The 18703-nt window shown below is 52.5% G+C and overlaps 1 protein-coding gene across 2 annotated transcripts; it reads left to right on the top strand.

The window, feature by feature from the left end:
- Positions 1–476: 476 nt before the first annotated feature.
- SLC7A3 (solute carrier family 7 member 3) lies at positions 477–17297 on the top strand. Of its 2 annotated transcripts, none has more exons than XM_039354833.1 (12): positions 477–574; positions 8577–8987; positions 10146–10304; positions 11460–11640; positions 11955–12064; positions 12747–12969; positions 13537–13676; positions 13761–13863; positions 14063–14274; positions 14548–14714; positions 14894–15002; positions 15145–17297. In XM_039354833.1, exons 2-12 carry the CDS (start codon positions 8618–8620, stop codon positions 15246–15248), a joined length of 1878 nt encoding a protein of 625 aa, XP_039210767.1. In that variant the 5' UTR covers positions 477–574; positions 8577–8617; the 3' UTR covers positions 15249–17297. The 2 variants fall into 2 exon arrangements, with proteins under 2 accessions (XP_039210767.1, XP_039210766.1); XM_039354832.1 differs by lacking the exon at positions 477–574 and adding an exon at positions 4883–4907.
- The last annotated feature ends 1406 nt before the right edge of the window (positions 17298–18703 follow it).

Below are 18703 nucleotides of genomic sequence, written 5' to 3'. Positions count from 1 at the left end.
CAATTAAAACCCCCCTTATCTCAAGATGATTTTCCGGTTTGAAACGGACACGTGACTTTGACAAGACTTGTCCAAGGAAAAGGGTGCCTGGGGTTTGGCTCTCTGATTTTTCGGCTTTTTGGCAATTCTGGGAACTCCTGGTTCGGTGTTAAGATCTGGTTTGAACGAAGCAACAGCAGGACAGAGAATAATACACTGTCGTCTTAGGAAGGTCAGTCCCAGCGAAAACTCCGGGAGGTTTGCCTAAGAGCAGCGGCCCGGGTCTCGGCTTGCGGGCAGTCTGGGCTCGGCAGTCCCGCCTTCCGCTCGGCGTTTGCGCCTCGGCCGATGCCAGATTTGGAGACGGGGGAGGCGAGGCCGGCTCCTTTGCAGCCGGAGGGTTCCTCGCCTGAGCTCCCCGCGCAACCGCCTCGCCCCCGTCTGCCCGCCTCCCCTCGAGGCCCCGGGGGAGCCCGCCCGGAGGAGGCGGTCGCTGGCGCTCGGCCCGCCCCTTGCCCGCGCTAGATAGCCCGCGCCCCGCCGGCCGCCTCCTCCCTTCCTCGCCGGCTGCCGAGGAGCTGCGTGGCCGCGGCTGGTGAGAGGGGCGGCGGGCGGGCGGGCGGGAGGGGAACCGTCCAGGTCGCGCGCCCCGTCCGGCGGGCCCCGGGTTGCGTCCGCGCGGCCGGCGGAGGGTCAACAGGTGCAGCTCCGCCTGCCCGCGCGCCCTCCTGCCGGCTCCGAGCCGCGCTCTCCGCCTCCGCCGGCCAGGGAGGGAGCGGCCGGCTCCGAGTCTTTCTCCGGCGCGAAGGCCCGTCTGTCCCGTCCGGGAAAAGTTTCTGGCTCCCGAGTTGGGCCGCCCTGCCTGGGACGGGGGGAGGAAAAGCGCCTCCCGGACCGGGATCGCGGATCCCCCGAGGAGGTTCATTGCAGCCTCGGGAGACGGAGGGGGCACGGCAGCCTCGCCCACGGGCCGGGCAGAGCGGGCGGGGCTCCCCCGCTGGGCCGGCTCGACTCCATGCGGGGAAACCCCTAGCCTGGGAAGTCAAGCTGGGTTTCCCCAGAGCTCCGAGAAAGTCCCGCTGCGGGAAAGGCTCTCTCTGCCGGGGGCTTCCCTTTCGTAAGTCTGAGCCTTTCCCGGCTGCTGCTCCTCGGAAGGAGTGCGGAAAGCAAGAGGAGAAGCTCCCCTCTCTGAATCCAGTCCTGCCGGACGCGTTCAGACGAGAGACTCGGCTGCTGGGCGTCTGCTCTGCCTTTCTCTCCTGCGCATTTTGGCGAGGCAGCTTAGGACAGGGAACTAAAGCTGGAGAGGGGACCCCCTGAGGGGGCAGAAGGGCCCTTGCGGGGAGCCCCCGCAGGGCCAGGAACGTTGCTTGTGGGGTCTCCTGCCTTTCATGGTGGCTTCTGGTTTCCCTGGAAAAGATCCAGACAGACGCTCCTTTTCCTTGTGGCCGGTTGCCTTTGTCCTGGGTGGGCTTTCTGGTCATTGCTCTCCCTTTCGCAGCCCAGGGCCAAGGGGTGGCAGGGAATGGGGGCCAGCCACGTTCACGCAAACGCCCACTTCAGACAGGCCAAGCCCTCCTAGCCTTCGGGCCTCGCCAGGAACCGCTCTGGAAACGGCATGCATGTTTTTGCCTGGCTGAATGCAAACAGGTGTGTTCCTGCGCGGAAGGAAAGTGCGTCATTTACCAGGTGCTAATTGCTGGAGATGAAAAGGGAGCTGCAGGCAGGAAAGGGGGACAAGGAGGGATCTGATCTTCCTGGCGCTCTCTTTCAGCAGATCCTTTGGGCAGCTGACTTTAAAGTTAGCCTCATTAGTGCTGCCTGACAGGTTGGGCTTCACAGAGCTGTGCTCTGGGCTTAGAAGGGTCTCAGAGCCGCTGCAGAGGCAGGAGAAGCAGTTCTCACTAAAGACCCTTCTGAAAGAGGGGCTGCTTTGTTTCGTTCTGCGGGAACCCTGAGATATTCAGGCTTGGATCCTTGTCTGGCTGAAATGGAGCACCAGCCTAGTCTTGCCCTTCCCCAGGTAGGAGGTTGATTTATTTGCCATCTGAAGTTCCTGCCCCTGAATTCCAACAAGCTCCAAGCATGTACTGGACATCAGAACAGTTACATAAAACATGCCCAACCAATAGACCGCTGCTGTTGCACCCAGTGCAGGGAACTGGGGAACCAGGATCTGTCTGGTTTCATATTTCATGTTAAGTTATAATTTGCTTACCCATAACTTGACAAACTACGTTTGACTAGTTTCATACACTGTGCCTGCAAAGCCATCAAAGCGTGCTATTGCGGGCACCCGTGAGAGCCTGGTCAGGGGATCTCACCTCTGGAGAGTCACCTGCTGGCCCCGCTTGGGGTTATCCTCCCAGTTACTCTTTACTTTGGATCATGGCTGCGCTGCCAGCAGCAGGAATGCCAGGCCTCTGCCCTCCTGGGTGGATCTCCTGACCAGTCCCTGAAGAGGGCTCTAAACAAGTGTGCCAGGCTCTGGGGTTAATGGGCAACCCTTTACCTGATCATCGAGAGGGACTTAGTTGGGTAACTGCATGCCTGGCCATTGCGGGGGGGGGGGGGAAGGAGGCCGGCCGGCCTCTGTCCCGGCTGGCTGATGCAACCAGGGATGCGGCTTCTGCTCGCTGTCTGTCTCTCGAGACCTTTGGCCCCATCAGTTCGCGCTCAGACGGTGATGTCTCGCTTTGCAGCCTTTACTCGCCAAGAAGCTGCAGCTAAAGCAGTTGCCAGAACCTGGGAGGTCTAAATTGGCAGGGTGATGCCCTCGTCTGTCACAGGTGCAGGGAGCGGCTTGTTTGCTTTTCCTCACATTTCCAGCAAACTCCACGGAGTGGAAGGCATTTTTTCTCGATGAGAAGGCACGGGGAATATTTAGCAACCCATTTGGAAAGGGCTGGCAAAAAGAAAGCTGGGAGCTTGGAAGAGAAAATTGGGTTAGGGATGAAGGTTTTCCCAGAGAGGAGAGAGTAGAAGGGAAGAGGAGGTCCCTGGCCTGTGTTGGGAGTGTCTCGGCGTGTAGGGGGCCCTTGGGATTAGAGCAGGCCCCTTGGCTGCCACCGCTGAGCAGGGGCTGAATGGCCACCGATGGCGGGTCAGTGATGCAGTGGTACATTTCCTGCTGCAGGAAAGATTTGGACTGCTCTCTGTGGTCCAATCATACTTGGAAAATTGTCTGAGCCGGCGAGCAAATAAGTGTGAACAGGGCCCCCTGCCCCACCAGCCCCACTCAAAACAGTTGCACTCGGGCTGCTTTTCCTCTTGCAAGTGCCCCCCCCCCGCTCCTTCAAAGGTGCGCATCATTTTCTAATAAGTTACGGCTGATGAACAGGAACGCATAAAGAGCCACCTCCCATATCCGCATTTCCCTGTTGGGACTCTTAATGGGTTGGCAGCTGGCAGAGCCCTTCCAGGCGTCTGCTGGGCTGGGCAAAGGAGTGGGGGTGTTTTCCTCTTTGCTAATTTAAGGAAGGGGAAAAAAAAATCCTAAAAAGAAAAACTCAGGCCAGGCTTCTGCGTTTGGAAATGTGTTAAATGTGAAATACATGTGGCAGGTCCTGCAGAAAATGATTTCTCTGCCTCCAGAAGCCCATTTTGTCTTGATCTGTTTCTAGAAAACAAAAAAGGTGTGGAAGTGACTTGCCTGCCTCTTCCTGGCTGGGGGGGGGGGGAGTTGTCTCTGAGTGCAGCCCCTCCTGCCTTGCAAGGCCTTGAAAATCAGGAATCTAGTCAGTGGTGGGATTCAGCCAGTTTGCACCAATTTGGCAGAACCGATAGCTAATTTTTTGTTTCCCAGGCCCAGAATGGACTTCCGGAAGCGGCATCCACACAGAGAACCGGTTGTTCACATATTTGAATCCCACCACTGAGACTAGTAAACTTGAAATCTTTTCTTCCTGGACTGCCAGCCTCTCTTTCCCCTTTGTCAGACTCCAAGCCTGGCCTGCGTCTGTCTTAATTTCTCCAGCTCATTAAATCTCTTTTCCCCTGTCCCCTCATTGCTCCTGTGAGACTTTGCTGGGCGAGGATTCAGGGGGGGGGGTTCCAACATACAGAAAGCCCCCAACTGAAGGCTGCTGCAAGGACCAGGGAGGATCCAGGGAGAGCATGCTTGAAATGCTGGTCGCTGGCAGACAGAGAAGCAGAGGGCTTCCCAAACATGCTAGTTGGGCGCCTGCGGACCCAACATTGGCATAGACTATGGATCTGTGTCCTGACCCGGCAGGCTTCTCCAGGTGTCTGACTGCACTCTCTGGATTTCTGAATGGGCCAAAGCTTTTCTTTAAGGGCCAGCTGGGTTTCTCTCATCTTCTGGCTCAGCGACATCCTAGCCATTAAACCACAGGGCGGGTTTTTCGGTTGGTGATTCTGGGGCAGGACACATCGCTCTCCGGCCACTGATTGTGGCCAGGCGCCCTCTTTGTTGCGTGTGAGGACAGGACCTCCAGCTCTCTGAGCAGCCAGGAATGAACTGGTCCCACAACGGCCACTCTATTCCAAGACCGAGTGCTGTTCCCTGAAATACCATTTGAATTTCCTGCACGTGCAGCCCGGCCTGGATGGGCCTGGGAGGATTCAGCTGCCCGGGTCCTCTTCCAGGCTGAAGGGACAAGCAGCCCAGGGCCTCTTCTCTGCCTTGAGTGCTGCTGGCATAAATTGGCCCAGAGGCTGCCTTCCTCAAGGGCGCTGAGGCAGCGATGGCATGCTTGGCCCCATCAGTCAGTGTCAGCGCCTGCTTGCTTTGGGCTCCCCCTTCCCGGCAGTAACCTTGGCTACGCTGCTGCTGCTGCTGCTGCACAGGCACTGGGGTGGCCTCTCTGCCCAGCTGTGGCCACATAAACTTGACCTTCTGCCTCCCTGTCATCTATTAATAGGCTCGGGTGAGGCTTCCAAACTGCTTCCTGCTGGAATGGCAAACTGTGAGTTCCGTTGCTCTTTTGAGTTGGCAGCACTTCATCAGGTGCTTTGCTAACTAGGCGGTCAGTGAGGTGTGGCAGGTCAGGACCCTGGAGGGAGGAGGTGGGCAGCACTGTAAGGTTCGGACACCTTTCCATTTGGGGCTTTTCCCACAATCTGGAATTGGATCGCTCAGGATAGCCGGCTGGTGGACTGTAATTAGCATCCTGTCCCCGGTATAAGCACCGGGGGCAGCCTTACTGGGCTTTGCAAGGGTCCCTGCTGCAAGGAGGGGGCCACGTGGGACGCCAAGGGGGCAGGAGCAGCACCAAGGAGGCTCCCCCTTCTTGTCTGACTGAATGACCCCCTGGCAGCTGTGCTGACCTCCTTAGTGGGGAACTGTGTTTTGAAAGCTGCATTCCAAGGAAGCTTTTCCTCCAGCGAGAAGGGGCTTTGTGGAAATTCTCACGTTGTGCCTGGCCACTCATTGACAGAGGGCCAACGTTACAAGCAACCCTGGCACCTGGGCACGATTTTCATTTGCACATATTTATGCCTGCATTTGCCAGCCCTTCTGCCGTATGGCTAGCTGAGCCAAGGCAGTCTTTGAACTGCTCCCCTTCCGTGCCTCTCAAATTGTGGCGTATTCCTGCTTCCCCTCTTCAGGGGCCCTGTCTTGCGGAGGTCTCCCCAGGCGTCCTGGCGGCACTGTCTGCTGGGAATGAGCAGGGCAGGCCAAGGAAGACCCTCCTCTGGAGATGCTTTGCTGCTTCAGCCCTCCCTTGCTAGACAGAGAGGGAGTTGTTGGGCTGCCCGTCCTGTATGTTGGGATGGCGGTCTCTGGCACCCCTCTTGGGAGCCGTCTCCTAGCTGATGGGAGTCAGACCGGAAGCTGACTCTGATGACCTGCATAACCGGTCTGGCCTTTGGAGGAGGCTTATCCATGATGGCAGGGGATCTTCTCTGGACTCCGATAACCAGCCGCTTCTCCTGCCTTGCAGTCCCCACCAGGGAAAACAAAGTCCCGTTCTTTGAGTTGGGGTGTCTGAAGCTCTGGGCCTGGCCAGAGAGTCAGGCAGGGTCCTCTCATCTGCTCGGGGTTTTCATTTGCACACAAAGGCTCTGGAGTGCTGAGTCCCCCCCCCCCGGCCCACCTCCCGCATCATGTGTTCCTCTCTTCTTCCATGCCAGACACTTTTTCAGCTCCCCCGCAAAAGTAGGCAACGGCAACAGGAGCAGAACCCCCATGAAAGTGGCCGGCAACCCTTCCGAGGGCACTAGACTCCCAAGGCTGGCACACTGGCAGGTTTTGACGCTTAGTTGTGCTCCATCACTCCTGACAGCAGATTGGTGGAAGGATAAATGAACCGTCACAGCTGGGCTTTTGCACTGGCTGAAAAACAGCCTGGAAGTGCTGACTGGGAAAGATAAATCAAAGCTTTGTCTGCTGAATTTTTGTAAGGATTTTCTGGTGCACCAGGGTGTGTGATCCCAGAAGCTCACGCTAGACATGACTGGGCAGCTAGTGGGAATGCCTCCCCTCCCCTGCCCGTGGGGGGGGGGAGGTGGAGGAGGCTTTTCCCCTTGCGCTTATGGGAACATCTGTCCGAGGCAGTTCAGGCACTTTGCCTCGTGGGAAACGTGGCAGCTGAGGCCAAAAGGTCTGGAGTTTTGCTGGCACAGAGCGGAACCTGGCACTTTGTCCAGCCTGAGAACTCTGCTTCTCCTGGGAGATCTTTCAATTATCTTCCGCTGGGCTGGAGAACAGACCGTTGCCCAGATCCACTGCGGCAGTCTTGTTTTTCCTCTTGGAAGGAACCTGTTGCAAGGTCACAGATCCTGATAGCTTCCAAACTCTGAGATGTAAGAAAAAAAATCTGAGATCTCTGAAGAGTAAATCTGAGCCACGAAATCCCAGAAAACCCACCCATCTCCCCAGGGATCTTGATTAACTGTCCCCTCTGGGAGTCCTAATGGGAAAGAGCAGGAAGAAAGGGGCGAGTCTGACGGGTCGAGGGCCAGTGTGGAGATGAGTGCAACAGACACAAACAGAGATTTTGATTTCGTTCTCCTTAAGGGGGCAAGAAAGGAGAGGAAACTCACTAGGGATAAATTCAGTTAGTTTAGGGCAGGCTCTGCAATATTTGATTTTGAAACAGGTTTCTGCATCTTTGAATTGCTGCTGTTTTTCCAGACCTTGCCTATCTGCTTTTTTTTTCCTCACTAAAGAGATCCGACTTGGGTTTTCCCTTCCGCCTGTACAAGCGTGGCCCTGATTTCTCAGCTCCTGCGGGATAGCTGGAACTGCCTGCCCGCCCACTCCCAGCCGAGGAAGGGGATAGTCATCAATCTCCACAGACCGTCACTCTGGAGAGAGGAAAGAGGCTGCCCCTTTTGACAGAGCTATCCATCAGCTGATAGATGGGCCAGGCCCATGGCACCGCAGCATTGAGCATTGATTGGAAGCAGAGCAAAAGATGGAGAGCCACAGGCTCTTCCTCGCTTTCCCCACCCTGCCGGCCAAATCAGGTTGGGTGCCTATTTTAATAAAGATCCATCTATGCCGCACCAGAAAAGGAGAATTCCTGGGCATGCAGCTCCCATGCTTGACATTCAAACCAAGATGCGCTTGGACATCCAGAGAGAGCTGCCACTTTCAGGAGAGAATAAACAGCTCCTGGTCCTGCTCTTTGCCTTTGTCTAATCCTGCATGCAAAAGCCATCCTTTCTTTGTGGCCAGCCCCGCCCCCTCTCTCCTGCGCAGGGGTAGGAGCCATACCAAGCTCTGTTTTTTTAACTCTGATTAATGAGTAAAGTCCAAGCCACATTTGCAAATCGGCTAAGTTATAAATCATGGTTTACAAACCGTTGTGGTTGAGTTGGAATTTACTAGGCCAAAATCACGCCAGATCCGTCGCAGCAGGCCCACCGACTTGCTGGCAAGAGTGGGAAGGAAAGGCCCGCACTGGGCAGCAAAATGAGGCAAAATCTGGGGGTGGGGGGGGGAAGACTCATCCTGCCTGATTCCACCATGAAGCCATGTGCTGTGTCTGATGAGGGGCTTGAGGGTCTTGTCCAGCCTGCCTTGGCTCAAGTTTGTTCTGTTGTCTGTTAATTGAAGTTAGCTTAAATTGATTAATAACTGAAGGTGCCCTCCTGATGCTTATTCCAACGAGCAGCTTGTGTAAACACAATTAATCCAAGTAGTCTTCCGGGGTCTGTTTCCCTTTGCTAAGTTTTGCAAAGGTCTGCAGTGCACAAAGGTGCAATGTGTAACCGCAACTGGCTTCCTCTGCCGCTTTGACTGAGCGTTTTTCCTAAGATGGCGGCCCTGTTCCTGGCTCTCTTAAGCCCCATTTTCTTTACGGTACGCAAACAGGCGGACGGGCATATGGATCTCCACTCTGCTAAAGACATCACTTCCAGAGTAATCTTTGGGAGCCTGGTGCTCTGAGTGTGATTCCTGTAGAATCCACTTGTGGATGGTGCAAGAAGGCCTTTCAGCCAATCAGGAGATGTCCAAAACAGAGCTGACCTGAAAGGAGGAAAAGAGGCTCTGGTGGGGTAACCCACCGGCCAGCCCAGGCACCCACAAGGCTGGCTTGGGTCTGCCGGACCCCTCCCCACTTGGGTCTGACTGCAGGCCTCCCTCCCCACTGCTGGCTGACAAGCTCTGCTGTTTTCTCTGCTAGGTCCTTTTGGGAGACGGGACGTGGCACCACCATTTGCCAGGATGCTGAAGAGAACCTTGGCCAACTTTGGCAAGAAGCTGATCCGGCAGCGGACTGTGGACCTTGGCTCGCAGGACACTCAACTGGCCCGCTGCCTCTCCACCGTGGACCTGATTGCTCTAGGCGTAGGCAGCACCCTTGGGGCGGGGGTCTATGTTTTGTCTGGAGAGGTGGCCAAGGATCAGGCTGGCCCTTCTATTGTGCTCTGTTTCTTCATTGCGGCCGTCTCGTCTGTTTTGGCTGGCCTGTGCTACGCAGAATTTGGCGCCCGGGTGCCCAAGGCTGGTTCTGCCTACCTCTACAGTTATGTCACCGTTGGGGAAATTTGGGCCTTCACCACAGGGTGGAACCTCATTCTCTCCTACATGATAGGTACATAGCTTTCCGCTCGGAGCAAAGACTGCTGAATGAGGACTTGAGAATGTCTTAAGATGGAATACTCAAAGCACAATTGGGATTTGCTTGCAGCATGAAATCAGGGAAACACCAGTTAGTTCATGTTTACCATGAGCTAAGTCAGGGGGTCCCCAGGCCTGACAACTTTAAGACTTGCAGACTTCAACTATGAGAATTCCTGATGGCTGAGGAATTCTGGGAATTGAAGTCCACAAGTCTTAAAGTTGCCAAGTTTGGAGACTCCTGGGCTAAGCCATCTCTGAATTGTGATGGGTTCTTCTACAGGAGTTTTCCTCAGAGAGTTCCGCAAATATGCCAAGACATCAACTCTGTCAAAATTGTAGGACAGGCTTTCTTAGAAATTACCTGCAATATTTCCTGAACCGCAAAAATTAGGGGTTCTCCCAACTGCTACGACTAGGGATTTGACGAGAGTCAAGAAAAGGACTATCATCTGTAGAAACCATATTGAATTGTTGGCATTTAGTGCAGTTGCCAACCGTTCCTCATCAGCAATGATTTGGACAACTCGAGCTTTAAAGTTGTCTTTCAGCTCTGGAGGTGTGAGTTGGAGGTGACCAGAGCAAGAACAGCAAAAGCTGTTTGACAACAAAATCCTCATTTTTCTTTCCTTTGTCCATCTAGCTTCACTCAATGTGTTTGAGCTGGTGGTAGAAATAACCCATTTTCTGAATTTGCACAGCAAGTGATAACCAGAAACGGGGGGGGGGGGGTGGTCCCTGGTGCTCTCTGAGCTTGGTCGTTTTCTTGCAGATGTTTCATGATCCAAACCAGGTAACATCATCAGTGCTAGCCAAAAACTGGCCCATTGGGGCAAGGTTTACATGACATGCGGACTCACCAACCAAACCAGGTCTTTTGCTGAGCTGGTTAAGCATGTTCCAAGGTGTGCTGGGCATACACTGAAGGTGTGAGCATGGAGTGCTGTGTGTGCTGCTGCTGCTGGATTGGGAAGGCGGTGGGATCCCTCCAACCTTAAGGGCTGGGAGATCTTTTGAGCCCCTCTTCCCTCCTCTCCCCTTGAGAAGGGGCAAAAGCCCCTTCCGGTCCTGCAGGGGAGATGCAGACCGGAGACTGGCTCCAACTCATGAAGGTGCTGCATTGCCTCTGCAGGGACAGCAAGTGTGGCTCGGGCCTGGAGCTCCACCTTTGACCACATCATTGGGGGCCACATCTCCACTTTCTTCCGGAATCACACAGCTTTGCATCTGGAGGACGTGCTGGCTGAGTATCCCGACTTCTTCGCCCTCTTCTTGGTGCTGCTGCTCACAGGTGAGGAGGCATCTCGAACGGCCTTGCGAACCGCCGGGCTCAGGCGGAGGCTTCCTCTCGGCCTCAGGGGTTCATTGCAGGCCAGAGTTAGCCTGTTTGTTTAAGAAGGTTACACCAAACATTTCTGCTGTGAAATCTCTCAAGATGCCGTACAAATTTATTGAATCTTAAGAAAACAGAAATATATAAAATATAAATGCCACGTTTTGCATTCAGATACAACAATGCTGATAGCAAAAAGTGCCTTAGGGACCCGATGGATTCTCATAAAAGATATGCCTGGCACGGAGATTGTTTTTCTTTCCTTTTCTTAACTCTGGATGCGGAGATCGGTATAAGATGGGCAGCTATAAAAACGTTTAAACAAAGCAGGGCAAGGGGAGATTCACAGCGGGAAGGAGAACATTTGCTTCATGCATTGATAATCTACTGCAGTGCTTCTCAACTTTGGCAAGTTGAAGGTGGGTGGACTTCAACTTGCCAAGGTTGAGCAACATTGACCTCCTGCCTTGCCTGATCCCAGAGGAGTCCATTAATGATCAGCCAGTTGAGAAGGGATGTACATGAGTCATGAGAGAAGAGTCTGCCGCTGATAGCAGGACGGGCATGCCTTTGAAATCAGCGGGAGGGGGATGTTGCACGCCTTGACCTGCTGTTTGGTCTCCACAAGGTTGAGCAATTGGCCGTAGTAGGAGCAGAGAGCTGAACTGAACTGTGTCTGGAAACTGGCAAGCTTTCCGTTGCTATGCTGGGCCTGCCGTCTTGCAGATTTTGACATCACCTGACTCTGCCAAAATGTGGCTGGACGGACATTTGATCTGATTCCACGAGGCTCTTGGGTGCTTAGAAAGTAATTGCTGCTAAAACTCAGGCAAAACGAACATGCTGAAGTTGGTAATTAAAAATAGCCAGGAAGGTGCCAAGTTGCAGCTTGGGTACAGCTGCAGAAAGGGCCCACATTCCCCATCGCCTGACCTCCAAAGAACAACAGAATTGCATTAAGAGATGGGTGCCACGATGGCACAGAAGTGGACTTCAGTGCTGACCAACCTGGCCCGTCTCCGGCCTCCGGAGCAGCCACGTTAGGAAAGCTTGAACCCCAGATTCTTTCCCCTGAGAAGCAACCACACGCCCTCTCATTTATTTTGCCTCCAGGCCTCTTGTCGTTCGGTGTGAGCGAATCTGCCCTGGTGAATAAAATCTTCACGGCCGTCAACTTGCTGGTCCTCAGCTTTGTCATTGTTGCGGGTTTTGTGAAAGGAAATGTCAAGAACTGGAACCTGTCCAAGGAAGATTATCAGAACCACTCACAAAATGCCTTGGAGTCTGAACCCAAGTACGGGCCTCCTCCCCAGTCGTGGCTCCCTCTTAGCTTCTCCAATAGGCGGGGTGGGTGGTGGGTGAAGGTTGGCACCCCCTCTCCTATCCCCCTTGCTCCAGTGTAGCATCTGCTGCCACAAACTTTCTTTTGGGGGGCGGATGGATCTGTGGTAGCGGCCGAAGGGAAAGCAGGAGCAAGTTGGGAAGAGTCCTGGGGGCAAGATGGGGGACCCCAGGCCAGCTGGAGACTGGCACCCCTCTTTGAAGGGCTGCCCCACATGGAGACTGCTTTCCTCCGGTCCTCATCTGCCTGCCTGTCTTCTCCAACAGGGACTCCTTTGGCAAGGGGGGGTTTGTCCCCTTTGGCTTTGAGGGAGTCCTCTCGGGGGCTGCCACCTGTTTCTATGCCTTTGTTGGATTTGACTGCATCGCCACCACAGGTAAAGTAGCGCTTTGGAGGTGGTGGAAGGGCCGGTGGGAAGGCCAGTGGGGAGGCGTGCTAACTGGGCCTGGTTCCAGGCTGGGTCCAGTAAGTTAACTGTAAGGAGGGAGAGTTGAAGATGGCCATGCTGGGAAGGTGCCTTCAAGCTCTTGAAGGAGAAGCTTCAAGAGGGCAGAGCACGGGCCTTCTCACTGGTTTCAGAGGGCAATTCTAGAACTGGGGCTTGTGGAGCAAATTTGGATTATTCCTAATAACTAAAGTGGTTTGGGGAACATGGCAAGTAGGGAAAGATGCTTAAGCAGCCATCTGTCGAAGGTGCTCTGCTGCCCGTCTCTTGTGAGGAGACGGGGGTTTGGAGCGAGGGGTTCAAGTCAGGCGCACCCTGCGTGCCCCTCAGGTGTGTAGGAACTAAATGCATGAGCACTGAGGCTCAGATTCCCTGTTCCGCCATGCCATTTTTAAGCAACATGCTCATCATTTGAGCGACAGATTATGGCCAGTGGTTGCCAGTGCTGTGGCTGCTCGGCAAGCCCACTTCACAAGGCAGAGTCTGGGTCTGTGGGAATGGTGTTGGCAGGAGGTCCTTTAACCTTAGTCGACGTTGGGTATGGCAGGGCAGGGAGAATTTCATTGGATTCTCACCTGTGCTATTCTGCACGTGCTCCCCTGTTCTTCTACAGGTGAGGAAGCACGGAACCCTCAACGTTCAATCCCCATCGGCATCATAGTCTCCCTCCTCATCTGCTTTGTGGCCTATTTTGGCGTTTCGGCTTCCTTGACCTTGATGGTCCCCTATTTCCTGGTGGATAAAGAGAGCCCTCTGCCCGATGCCTTCAAGTCAGTGGGCTGGGAGCCCGCCCGTTACGTGGTGGCCATCGGCTCCCTCTGTGCCCTCTCTACCAGGTAAGAGAAACGAAGGGAGCTTGTTCGGTGGAGCCAGAAGTCCTCATCTCTTTGTTGGCAGGATTTATAGGTGTCTCACCAGGATGACTGACAGTTGACTGGTCTATTGATTCTTGAGCTCAAAACAATGTTTTTTAAGCACGGAAACCAAATCAACCAGGGTTTTAAACAGGCCATTTTTGAAGGAAAGGGTAAGAGAATACGATGGCAGTTAGAGGTTCGAGGGGAAAAAAGTGGCAGGATTCTGTGGTTTGAAGGAGAGTAACCTGCCCAGAAGATGAACATATGTCAGGGCAGAAGGATATGAGAGGTCCTCACAGAGAAATTCCTTTTCCCAAAAGTTGCTGCTTAAACCATGAAAGGCAGAAGATCCGGAAAGGCCTTTTCATGAGATATTGGCCAGTGAGCAAGCATTTTGGAACAGAGGCAACCCCTAGATTATGCTTTATTGAGAGGCCTGAACCACCATCCTAAACAGGGTCCTGGAGCCAAGTGGAGAAACCCCACAGGCCACATTCACACGCCTGTGGCCATCAGTGGGGTCTGGTTTCTTTCTCTCCCGTGCAGTTTGCTTGGCTCCATGTTCCCCATGCCGCGAGTGATCTACGCTATGGCTGAAGACGGACTGCTCTTCCGGTTCCTCTCCCGGATTCACAGCCGGGCCAAGACTCCCTTGGTGGCCACTGTGGTCTCAGGCATCATTGCAGGTATCCGTCCATTAATGGATCTCCCCCACTCTCTTTCTCTGTGATTCAGATCCAGAGATTTTTACAGCCTCTCTTCTCTTACAGCCCTGATGGCGTTTCTCTTTGAGCTGAAGGACCTGGTTAACCTGATGTCTATCGGCACGCTCCTGGCCTACTCTCTGGTGGCTATTTGTGTGCTCATCCTCAGGTGGGGCCTCTTGTCTCTAGGTGCTGATCCCTCAGGAGCTTAGATGGTGGGCAAGCGATGAATATTGTAGTCCACAACTGGAGAAGCTGCAGTGGAGAAGGTTGAAAATGGGACCTGGCCTTTGGGTCTTGATTGTCCCTGGGCTCATGGCTGTGTGCAGAGGGACTAATCAGGAATACCACTCTTGCTTTCCTGATAGATACCAACCTGAGCTATTGAGGTTCTCCAAAGACCTGGAAATGCTTGAGATAAATGGAAGTGAAGAAGAAAAGATGACCATTAATTCCACAGTTGAGGATAGACAGAATGCATTGAAAGAGACGATCACCTGCAGGAGTCTTTTCTCCCCCTCTGAGGACATCCCAACCCATGTCTCGGGGTGCATCGTCTACATCAGCAGCACTGTCATCGGTAAGTATTACTGGAGAGAGGAAGAAATTGGGTGCCGTTGCAGTTGGGGACACCAATGGCTGAGGCTGGGGGATCTCCAGAGGCGGCCGGAGTGAGCAACTGCCCAGGCTTGGCTCCTTTGCAGGAGACCAAAAGAAGAGCAGGAAGAGATCAGAATCAGGTCCCAGGGATTCCGGGGTTGAGAGTTTACAGATGAGTGGCTTCACAGGAGTGGCAATTGAAAAGCTCTAACCTGCATAATCCTTCCTTCCTTTTGGTCTTATTTCCTTGCAGCTGTCATGATCACTGCCCTGTGTGGTATCCTGGCCCATCAGAGGCGAGCCCTCCTGGAGGGCAGCATTGGCTGGATCATTGCCTGTGTCATTCTCCTGGGCATTTTGCTCGCTGGCACTGTCATCATCTGGAGGCAGCCAGAAAGCAAGACACGCCTCACTTTCAAAGTAAGACCTGTGGCCAGCTCTTCCTCAGGGGGCCCCTGTGGGACGGGGAGGAATTGCTTTAATCGGAACCTGGCCCTCAATTGCGCTTTGCCATGGGCGTTATCGCCTGCCTTCGAGCCAGGTTGGCTGGCCGCCTTCCTCCCTTGCCCTCTCCCAACTGGCCTCCTCTTCCTTTCCAGGTGCCTGGCCTGCCGTTGCTCCCCCTCTTCAGCATCCTGGTGAACATCTATCTCATGATGCAGCTCGATGCAGGAACCTGGGCCCGCTTTGCTGTCTGGATGGCTATCGGTAAGGAGCTGGCTACTCTCTGGCAAGAGCTACCTGGCGCAGAACCTTCCCCGTGTGTGGTGATCCCATCTGGGCAGCTTGGCTGTCAGGATCGGAGCCGCCGGGCACGCTCTCACAATGAGGAACTTTGTCTCTTTCTCAGGCTTTGCCATCTATTTTGGTTATGGGCTCCAGCATAGCGAAGAAGGGCAGGGGGCCCAGCAGGCCCAGTCAGCCACCGACAAGGCCCTGTGCTCAGCCAACTGAGCCGAGCCAAGAAATCGCGATCTGAGAGAAGCTGCTTCTTCTGTCCTTCTTCCGCTGCCGTGGACGCCCCTCAGTTCTTGTCTGCCTCCTGCCCCCCCTTCAAGAAGGAAGCCGTGGCACGTGGGACCTTCACTGGTACATTGGACTCCACCTGTGGCAGCAGCTTCATTTTGCAGAGGAGGTGAATAAAGCAAGCTGGGACAAAATTTAGAGGGCAGCCATTTCTCCTAGGTGGGATCGGGTGGGGAGAGTGACCTTCAGACGAGAAGCTGCCACATATGGTTTATTTATTTACCCGGCTTTGCTGGCTAGATTGCCTTCCTCATATGTAGATGTATGTAAAAGTGTCAAATGTGAAGAGTCCCCAAATGTTCTCCAGGACAATAAGTCTAGTTTTAACTATTGCTTGTATGACATTTTTTTTTCAAAGATGTTACATTTTTTTTAATATGAGTACAACTCCATGTTCTTAGTTGTTGTTGTTTTTAAGTTGGACTCATCTGACCCACCGTCAGTTTACTTTCTTTGTAGGCTTATCTCAGACGCCCTTGCCATGGTTCTCCAGCAGAAGAAGTCTGGCGGCCTCTGTAAATTTAGAGAGTTGTAGCAGTGCAGTATTAGGCTGGAGCATAACTGCTTAAATAATCACTGGGGTTCTGCTGTTCTTCTTGCCAACCATTATCAAATAGGTTCCTTGGGTTTCTCAAATAAAATCAAACGGATTATTAGTGCCAACGGTATATAAAACCGGCTTACCCAATATGCTCGCATATACGGATTCGACATCCTGTGCACATTCAGCCCATGATAGTTTATTCATGAGAGCAGGCTGTAGTGCCTTGAATGAATCGGCCCAATAGGCGGGGCTGAAGTGGGGTGAGAGGGCCAAGGGCTGATTAAAGTCATAGTAAAATAAGTCAGTGAGCTATCATGAAACTCAGTCTGGAGATAATCACCACAACACCAGCATTATGGGCTCCCCCATGCTGAGAGGTGATGATGCAAGAGGAGTGGAGGGAGGCTGGGCAGTGAGCTGCCAACAGGACAGCACTTGGCACCAGAACCACCACCACCTACTGGGCCAGAGATCGGGGCTAAAAATGGAGGCCAAGCAAGCGAGTAATAGCCTGCTGTGTCAGGTTGCTTAGAATGAAGCCACCAGCGGACCACAGCTGGCAGCGCTCAAAGCGAAGTCACTGCCAGACTCCATCTGTTGCAAAGATGGCAAAGCCAATAAACCGTCACTGGTTCCAGAACAGGGTGGAGATTTTTTCCTCATAAAAGAAGCCAAATATACTGTCCAGCTAGTGGTTTCCTGTTTGGGCGCAACCTGAAACTGGCAAGGAAATTAGTCTCTAACTTGGAAGGCACCAGGTTGGCAAAGACAGGATTGGGGTAACTTGTTTTCTCCAGCTGTTAAGGGAAAAGCTGGGTGCTTTCTATCATGATGCAGATTATTTACCTTTGACTGGAAAAATAATCCTGAGAATTCAACAGAAAGCTGGATAGTGACGTTTGTTGTATGTACGCAAATACACTCCACTGACATCAGAAGACCAGGCTTTCTAACAACTGCACCAGGGCCAAGTGCTATAATGTCAAAGCCCTTGCAAACTTCACGCAGCTCTGTTCCAAGTCTTATGATTAATTTCCCCAACATTTCCAAAAGCAAATTGTGAACGTGCAGAGCCAACAGTGAATTTGTTGTATTTTGGAAATTAGCTTTAGGAAATTTAACGTTTCCTCTTTCTGAAGGAGATTTGGGTCAATCTCAGTTTAGGGTTAGTAATTCAATAGCAGAATCTACATGGGCAGAAAGTCCCACTGTGTCTGGAACCCACCCTGAGATAAAAGGGCCAGTTCAGCAAAGGCTCTAACCTTACATTATTCTGCAGCCTTGCTCAGAGCAAGAGGGGAGATTTCCAGTTGTTTTAACAGAACTTTGTTGTCTTGTTTGAACATCTACATGTGCACAAAAGTTCTTCAACATGAATATAATACGCAGCATCTTAATGCATTTGTTGGACCAAATAAAATGTTGTGCTATTATTTGAGTGTCCTCTGTGGTTTGTAAAATGAAGATGAGAACACATGCAGCCATTTCAATGGTCTGGGTGATGTTCTAGAGCCGTGGAGAGGAAGAAAACCTGGCTAGGGAAGAGAATGAGATCCATTCATTTCCATCTAGAAGTGCCACACTGAGTTTAGACGAAGTGAAGAAAGCTCGCCCTACAGATTTCAGCACAAAAGAGGAAAAACCAGCCCTGCAAAAGATAATAAAGACACCAGGAACCCGACCGGGTGATGCAATAGGAGAGCAGGAAAGCTGGCCGGGTTACATAAGCTGAGCAGAGGCAAAGTGCTCTCCGCAGCCGGCCGCAGGACGGACTTCTTCAGGACTTGCACAGAGGCAGCAGGGGAGGAGGCTGGGGGCCGCGCTGCTGAGGAAGGGGCCATACTCTGCCTAGAGGGCCAGGCCAGAGGCTCCCAGTTTTGGCTAACTGCCATCTGTCGGGCAGAGGGGAAGGCTTACCAAATGCCAGATTCCAATAAACTCTTACAAGCAATTTGATTTAGCCCTGAGCGCCTGGCCTGCTTCCAGCTACTCGGTTCTGACAGGCCCCAGGAAGCCAAGGCGGACGGATAGCTGGCCACTGATTTCCTACCAGAGCACCACTAAAACCAGCGAGGAAGACAAGCTTAATTGAATGTCAAAGAGACAAATGCTCCAGCTAGCTATGCCAAGGATGACAGAAGAGAAGGTAAACTTAAGAAGTCCCATTAACTATGTCAATATTTCTTTTAATAGATATTTATCATATACTCCCGAGCAGCCCTTTTCAGAATGTGGCTCTTGAAAGGAAAGAAAGAAAGAAAGAAAGAAAGAAAGAAAGAAAGAAAGAAAGAAAGAAAGAAAGAAAGAAAGACCAAATGAAGACACATGTAAAAGCATCCATTCAAAACTATCTAGAAAGTTTAAGTGTCTTTTTAACAGAATCCATGTCTAGATTCTTCTCATTAGTCTCTACAGTTCCAGCAAGTATTAACCACATTCAGGACAGAGAATAAATAGGGTCAGATGTTTTCTAAACTTATAATGACTGAAAAAGTGAATAATTAACGAAGAGTCTCTCATTCAATGTTTCTAGCACCACTCAGCGATCCTTTCTCAGGCCCCTGAAGTCTTCATGGCCCTCCCTCCCTGGGAAGGTCATTCGGTCAGGCTCTCTGGAAGTTAATAGACACTTTTCAAGCTCACCTACAAAATTCTTCACTTAGAAGCTTTCTGTTTCACCCTTTAAAACTTGACACTTTCCTCATCCTTCTGCTATTATGCAGAGGGGAAATTGGAAGTGGAATCTGGTACAGAATAAATGCAACTACTTAATTGTTGCCTAAATTAAGATTTGGCCCTGAGAGGAAATCTGAGCCTTTTACACAACTTCATAGCCATT

Source organism: Crotalus tigris, unplaced genomic scaffold (assembly GCF_016545835.1).
Source record: "Crotalus tigris isolate CLP2741 ecotype Arizona unplaced genomic scaffold, ASM1654583v1 scf7180000018585.330925593:3314079, whole genome shotgun sequence".
NCBI lineage: Eukaryota > Metazoa > Chordata > Lepidosauria > Squamata > Viperidae > Crotalus > Crotalus tigris.
This window is presented reverse-complemented; position numbering and strand designations above follow the sequence as displayed.